The 8,225-nt window shown below is 40.9% G+C and overlaps 1 protein-coding gene across 1 annotated transcript in view; it reads left to right on the forward strand.

Annotated features, from left to right (window-relative positions):
• Nucleotides 1-6,171, forward strand: part of MAP3K19 (mitogen-activated protein kinase kinase kinase 19) — a 64,378-nt gene extending 58,207 nt beyond the window's left edge. Inside the window, exons 12-13 of the mRNA XM_036747878.1 lie at nucleotides 1,663-2,360; nucleotides 6,105-6,171. Coding sequence (XP_036603773.1) covers nucleotides 1,663-2,360; nucleotides 6,105-6,171 — 765 coding nt within the window. The remainder of the gene's footprint in view (nucleotides 1-1,662; nucleotides 2,361-6,104) is intronic.
• The last annotated feature ends 2,054 nt before the right edge of the window (nucleotides 6,172-8,225 follow it).

The raw sequence follows: 8,225 nt of genomic DNA on the forward strand, positions 1-8,225 counted from the left end.
AAACTGTCTCATGAATTAACTAAGGCCACATCCTGAGACCATGTGCTAAGTCAGGAGGGAAGCCAGTTAGGCTTCACTGTAAGGGCCCCTCTGTCCAGTTAACTGCCCATGGTCTATAAGCCTCAGATAAGCTCCAGAAATAGTAAGACTGGCAGAACACCAACAAATGAAATAATCCTAAGGTGTTGCTAATAATTTTGAGATAAGGTGGATATATTAATGAACTAACCCTAGGGTAGCACAGATAAGAGTTATTCTATATAACTCTATAAATGAGACCCCCAAACTTCTGCTTCCTCCCCTCCAGCACTCCTCCAATCTGCTATGGGTCCATGCTGCCCAAGTGCTTGCAACTCTGATCCACAGTTACATAAGTGACTCTCTTTGCTCCTCCCCATCCCCATTCTCTTTTCTCTACTGCCTACCTCTCTATCACCCCATCCCCAACCTCTACACCTCTACTTCTATACTCCCTTTGCCCCCATGACTGTCTCTGTACTTTCTATGCATTATTAAAGTGTAATTGAAGATTTATTCCTCACTTGCTGCCATTGTGGTCTTTTATGGAAAATATCCTAAGAAATGGGTGTGCCTGCCCCCACTTCATTTGACCCAGAGGGACCCCCTTGTGGCATTTCCTTAGTCACAATAATTCCTTAAAATAATTGGCAATTCCCCATCTAGCTGAGGTCTTGGGCACGGAATGACCAGCATAACATAAGCTTGGAGGGAGGGAGGGACTGTTTCTTGTTTTTATATCCCCAGTAACTAACATAGTGCCCCGTAGTAGGTACTTCATAAGTGCTCGTTGAATTGAATTCACTACATCAAAGGGCAATGATATTCTCTGTCGCACGTTGGCACAGCTTCATTCTTGACCTCACCTTTGGGATTTTCTGTCTTTCTCTTGTTCGTACCAATGCCAGCAGTTAATAGATCCAGGAAGGGAACAGTCAAAGCACTCTAACATGGACTGCTTGGATTAGTATTTGCTTCTTTGGAAAACAGAAAAGGAGATAAGGATGAGAAATGTTTCCCTTATTTGACACTGCTGGTTCTTAATTTGCCTTTTCCTCCTTCTTGTTAAATACACTAGAGATGTGAGTAATTAACTCTCAATAAACTGAATAACAGATATATAGTAGATATATACCATCTGTATGCAAGTTTATAGTATTTAATAATAGTTTATATTCTGTATAAATTCAGAGTTTTATGGAGTCTTAAGGGTCTCTGCCATCAACCGTTGAACTAGCAGAAATAGATGAGAGGCTTCTTGCACAGCTATTGCAAATTCTAGTGGGTCTCTTAGTAGCCCCTTAACCTTCAGGATTTCCTAAATCTTATAGGACACATTTGGGTAATACTTTTATCTACGGTATTTATAAGAACCATTTAAAAAGGGATGACATTTCTTCTGATATTTTCCCTTCCAACCCCAGTTCTAGTTCCAATTCATTGGAATAATTTAAGTTGCATTTCCCTTAAAGACCTTGAATTTAGATTAACTTGAGATTGAGGGGGAAGGAAGATAGGACTGAGAGATGAGGTCAGTGCCTGGAACTTAGTAAGTACTTAGTCAATGCTTGTTGACTTGGCTTATCAAAATGCTCAAATATTGGATGGTTCACTCTTAATGATTAATATTTGGCTTACTTCTAGGTATACTGTGGTCTTACAAGTCAGGGCCAACTTATAGCTGTCAAACAAGTGGCTTTGGATACCTCTGATCAAGTAGCCAATGAGAGAGAATATCGGAAACTTCAAGAAGAAGTGGACTTGCTCAAGGAACTGAAACATGTCAATATTGTGGCCTACTTGGGAACATGCTTGGAAAAGAACCTTGTAAGTATTTTCATGGAGTTTGTTCCCGGTGGCTCCATTTCCAGTATTATAAACCGTTTTGGGCCCTTGCCTGAGATGGTGCTCTCCAAATACACCAAGCAAATTCTCCAAGGTGTAGCCTATTTGCATGAGAACTGTGTGGTGCACAGAGACATCAAAGGGAATAATGTTATGCTCATGCCGACTGGAATAATAAAGCTGATTGACTTTGGATGTGCCAGGCGTTTAGCCTATGTGAGCTTAACAGGCACTCATAGTGACATGCTTAAATCTATGCATGGGACACCATATTGGATGGCACCCGAAGTCATCAACGAATCCGGCTATGGAAGGAAGTCAGACGTCTGGAGCATTGGCTGCACTGTATTTGAGATGGCCACGGGGAAACCACCGTTAGCTTCTATGGACAGGATGGCAGCAATGTTTTACATTGGGACTCATAGAGGGCTAATGCCTTCTTTACCAGATCACTTTTCAGAAAATGCAGCAGACTTTGTACGTGTCTGTTTAACCAGGTAAGAAGTTTGGGGAGTGGCAGAGGATGAAGCCTGGGAAATAGGGAGGGTTTTTATACCACATGCATTTTCAAATATATTCCTTTGCCATCCTATGTAACAGAGAATAAAGAGGGGAGAAAAGCAATTAACCAGAACTAACCAACACATACTACTTATGTAATATGGAATGATTCATTTACCCTGCCTGTGTCTCAGTTTCCCCAACTGTAAAATGGGGGGTTTGCATTAGATGGCCTCTGAGGTCTCTTTTAACTTCAGATCTGGGGTCCTATAATTCTGGGAGAATATACTGTGTTCCATACCCATAGTCCCTCACCTTTGCAAAGAAGAGAAAGATGTACATTTTCTCGACTCTTTTTGGGATCTAAGCTTGGTCATGCTAATTACCCAACATTCATTTTTTAAACAAACATTCTTTGCATTTATATAGTTGTAGACATTTAATGTTTTGTTTTCCTGGTTTTATTTCACTCTGCAATAGCTGGCATTAATTTTTCACTTGGTTCTTAATTTGCACACTCAGAGCTGGAAGGAAATTTAGGCATCACCTAGACCCAAACCCTCATTTATGCATGAGGAAACAGTGGTGCATAAAAGTTAAATGACTTCCATAAGGTCACACAGCAAGTAAGTGGCAGACCTTTGACTAGTAACAAAGTCTCCTTACTCCAAATCAAGGTCTCTTTTTCCTCTCCAATCCTGTCAGGGCTCTTTAAGACTACCCTGGGGGCAGCTAGATGGCTCAGTGGATAGAACTCCTGCCTTGGAGTCAGGAGGACCTGAGTTAAAATCTGACCTCAGACACTTACTAGCTGTGTGAACTCTGACTGCTTCCAAAAAATAAACCAAAACAAAACCCGAACCAACAACTGTCCTTGCTTTAGGAAATCAGGAAGAGAGTCATTATGTAGCTAAATAGGAAAGGGATAGAAAAGTTAGGCTGAACTTTAAAGATCACCTAGTCCAATTCTTTCATTTTATAGATGAGGGAGACCTAAAGAGGTTAAGCCAAGGACACACAGCTAATATCAGTTGAGTGAGAGAAGTTTTAGGGGGAAATGTGATCATTTTCTCCCAATATTTGAAGGGCTTTCATGTGGAAGAGGGATTAGACTTATTCTGTTTGTCTCCAGAGAGTAGAACCGATGAGGTCAGGGAGTCATATGATGAGGTTTAGGGGTACTCAAGACCCCAAAATACCAACACACTGGGTTCTGCTCAAATGAGTTTGACTCAAGCCTTTTCACAGCCAAAGAAAAACAAGGTTTATTAAAGGTTCACCATATTGGATTGAGTCATAAGAAATCTCACCATTTGTGAGGCTTGCTCAGCTTCACAAGCACAGCAGATTTAATCTACTGAGCTAGATTGAATCTGAGACCCTTTGAGATGGCAAGATGAGACTTATATACAGTAAGGCTGTGGGAGGAATCTAGGGTGGTCCTGGGGTGATGGGAGGAGGGGTTTAGGGAAGGAGGAATCTAAGGAAGATCTTGATGGGACTGGGGTGAGGTCAGACTCCAGGAACCAAGAGAATGGGATTAAGGGTAGGAAGTAGCTGAAGGCTACATGGAGATAAAAGACAACATAGGGCTAGGCTAGTTTTAGGGTAACAGATTTGGGCCTGGACATTTTGATAGGATCAAGGGTAGGAAGTAGCTGGACAATGGAGGGCTGGGCTAGAGTAACCTAGATATTTGGGCCTAGCAATAATGAAAGGCTTATGGCCTCAACCAAACACCTCATCAAGTGGGAAGATTCAAGGAGAGTTCAAGGGGGTTCTCACAGTCTAAACCCCATCAGAACTAGGGCCGATGGATGGAAGTTTCAGGGAGGGAGATTTGGGATCAAGAACTTCCTAACGATTTGAGCTATATAAAAGTAGAATGGGTGTGTTGGAGTCAGGAAATTTTGAGTTGGGGGCATGGGTCCTGCTTGGAGAGGAAGATGAGGAGCTCAGTCTTCTTTACTAGTGGCAATGTCTGGTAGACTGCTGGAGATTCAGCACTGGGACTGAGGTGAAAGGTCGTGGCTGGAGCGGAATAATTATAATCATAGAGGCAGCTGTAGAAGAAATGGAAACAGATGAGTTCTCCAAGGAAAAGACTTAAAGCAGAAAGGATTGTCTTATGTCGGTGGTAAGAGGAAGAGCCAACTGAATGAATGAAAAAGGATTGATGTAGTACTTACAGCTGACTATGTGCCAGGCCTTAGACTAAGTACTAGGGATTCAAATTCAAAAAGCAAGACAGTCCTTCCATTCACATAGTTATATTCCAATAGGTGAACACTACACATACAGTTCAGTCCAAATAACGATTCCCCTGAAGTGGTGAGAGGCATTCAAAATCTATCCTATTCAAAGTTATAATTAAGTAAAATGTGGTCATTGGTTCCAGCCCAATAGAAATATGCAGTGTTGATTAGAATGATGGGATAACTTCAGGAGATTCATAATTTGCAATAATAGGAACCTATCTATGGGGAGTGGTGGCTAGGGAGGGGTATTTTGGTGAGGGAAGCACTAGGGTGGTGAGTAGAGTGATAAGGACAATCGATTGACAAGCCCTTTCCAAGAAGACTAGTTTTAATTTGATCACTATTCCCTGAGCTAGAGGTGGAAGGGTGGGGTGGGGGGAAGGCTAGAGGGCAACAGCACCAAGAAGAAGATAACCAGAGAGCAGTGTGTGTCTGCATGAGGCTAAATATGGTGAACTATATCACCCATCTGAAGCCCCAGAACAATATCTGGAGTGCTTGGAGACATAGAGGTTGGAGAGCAGGAGTCTTGCATGAAGAGGAGAGAGAGGAAAAGTTGAAAGAGAGGAAGAGGGTGAGAAAAGTATAATGTTAAGGAAGCTCAGGGAAGAGAGAGACTCCAGAAGACAGGAATAGGGGTGTCTAATATTTCCAAAGTCTAGGACGATCAGGATGGATCAAAAGATTGGTGATTGTGAGGTCATTGATGCTCTTCCAGAGAAGTTTCAAGCAGATTGTAGGGAATTAAGGAGTTAATAAAAGGTGAAGAAATAGAGATAAAAGGTTTAGACTGCTTCTCAGAAGTTTGACAATAAAAGGATCTCATGGAGTTATCATTAAGTGAATGCTTTCTAGGCATCTTGGTTTGGAAGAAAGAGCTCCGACTGGTTCTGGGGTCAGGCCACCTGGATTTTTGTTGGATCTCATATTATTAATTTTGTGATCTTGGTCTTCAGTTTCCTCACTTGTAAAATAAATAGAGGACTTCTGAGATCCCTTAACATCTACAAAATTATATCTGTATTAATTACTTCCCCTGGTTATTGTGAAGAATGTGCCTTGAAAACCATCAAGTGCCATATGAATGTGGAGGTGTTACTAGGAGGTTGTAATGTTGAGGAAGGGAAGAAGGAGGAGGAAAGGTTTAGTCTCGAGCTTTTGTATATGTAAATATCTTAATTTTACATTTTGTGTTTTGTCATTTTCTTTTTTCTTTCTTTTTTTTTTTGGAGGGGGGAAGGCAGGGCAATTGGGGTTAAGTGACTTGCCTAAGGTCACACAGCTAGTAAGTGTGTCAAGTGTCTGAGTCTGAATTTGAACTCAGGTTCTCTTGACTCCGGGACCAGTGCTCTATGCACTGTGCCACCTAGCTGCCACTGTTTTGTCATTTTCAAAGAGGTTATTTTTATACGTGACTTCGTTTTCAAAACAACCAAATATTACTTGGAAACCACTTTTCTGAGCTTTTCCTTTTTCTACCAGGGATCAGCATGATCGGCCATCTGCTCTGCAGCTCCTGAAGCACTCTTTCCTTCAGAGGAGTCACTGAGTGGAGCTTTGGACATTCTACCAAAACCACTGCAGATGTTCTGTTGTTTCAAAACTGCAGGGAATGAAGGTTAAGGTCCATGGATCTTCTTTTTGGAGATCCAGTCTAATCCAAACTTAGCCAGAACCTTGTGGTTTCATCAGTTGAAAATGTTACCATCATAGAAGAGCTTTCTCAAGTTCATTCAGGATTCCATGCCTGTGTGTTTGGAGCCATACCAACTCAAGAGCCAGTTGTTAAATTTTCAGTGTGAGCCTTTGCACCTCAGAAATCTTCAGGACTGATTTATTATTTTATTGAATGTCTAGGTTTAAAGTGATTGTGAAAATGTGAATAATGTAGTTTAAACTTAAAAATGTCTCATGTGAGCTTTTTTTTTTTGGGAGGGGGGAATGGTTGTTCAACATTTACCAGCACACCCCTGATTTCATGTACATATGCAAATATATATTGTTTCTAAAACCCATTCCAGTGTTCCCAGTGCTTGTGGTTTGGAAGATCTGAAGTCTAGTTCCAGTCCCTCAGGTTATAATTTAAACTCATTTTATTCCTGTTCTATTAGCTTTTTTTTTTTTTTTTTTTTTGGTAAAAATCCCAAGGTGGGGGCAGCTAGGTCGTGCAGTGAATTGGCCCTGGAGTCAGGAAGATCTGAGTTCAAATGTGACATCAGAAACTTACTTTTTTTTTTTTTGAGGCAATCAGGATTAAGTAACTTGCCCAGGCTCACACAGCTAATAAGTGTCTGAGACTAAAACTGAATTCAGGTCCTCCTGACTCCAGGTCCAGTGCTCTATCTACTATTACCTAGCTGCCCTGGCCTCACACACTTACTAACTGTGTGACCCTGGACAAGTCACTTAACCCTGATTGCTTCTAAAAACAAAAGAAAAAGTGAAAATTCTAATATAAATCATGAAATTTTTATTTACATGTTATGCAGAGGAGAGAAGTACAGTAATAATTTCTGGCTCTCTGGCCCATCTTTATTTGGTACTTGCAAAGAAAAAAGATATTCAGAAGGAACTGAAGTTGAGAAGTGTTAAATATGAATGAATCAGGTTGACTGTTGTGAGTTTCAGGTGTTCTTCCACACCGCTCCCCAAGGTTTAGCTGGGTGGTGCTCAGGAGCCCTAATAGAAGCCAGGCATGGCAGAGTGAGAGGGTTTCTTGTTCCACAGAGAGCCAGTTATTGATATATTATCTGATCAGGCCAATCTGTATCTTACCCCTATAAATCATTTATGATATCACTTGTACTCTCCACATAAGCTAGGGCAGGGAACATAGGCAAGCCAGAGGTTATCAGGACTGGACAGGAAAATGGTAGGAATCTTTGTGACTTGGGCACTTGGTAAGGTAAAGAGAAGGGCAGAGGCAGATAAAGGAAAAGGATATGGAATTGAAATGATATCATTGAATGGGAATTTTTTTTAATTGAATAAGATATCCAATAGAAGGATCTCAATTAAGCATACTTTCCCATGACATGTAGATCTGTGAACTATAAACTTGTCTCAGAGGTCTAGTGATACGCATCACACATTAACCAAGCTGGGTGAGGGGATTTCTTTTTCTTTTTTAACTAGCAGAAATGTCAGGAAAATTAGTATGGAGAGACTTAGAGTCAGGAAGACCTAGGTTCAAAACCTGCCTATGACACTTAAAAGCTGTGTGATCATGGACAGGTCACTAAATTATTATGAGTTTGGGACTACTCTCTAAAACTTACCTACTAAATAATAGTTGTTTTAACTTGTGTTACTGTGGTGCCAACACAAATCACAGATCAATGTATTGACTTATAAATATAGGTCTCTACTCTTGTCTTTCTCTAATGCCTCACTGTGGTAAGGGGGTAACCCTGTTAGCAGGACTTGCAAAGCCTAACAAGCTGTAAAGACTTCAACTATGGACCTGGTAATGGGGAGGGGAGTGGGGAAGGGAATAAACTTTGAGTCTACTATTTGCCAGGCACTCTTCTAAACACTTTATAAATATTATCTCATTCAATAGACTACATCTTTCGCCTATGGACCAACTTAGCTAAGTTCAGA

Source organism: Trichosurus vulpecula, chromosome 2 (assembly GCF_011100635.1).
Source record: "Trichosurus vulpecula isolate mTriVul1 chromosome 2, mTriVul1.pri, whole genome shotgun sequence".
Taxonomy (NCBI): Eukaryota; Metazoa; Chordata; class Mammalia; order Diprotodontia; family Phalangeridae; genus Trichosurus; species Trichosurus vulpecula.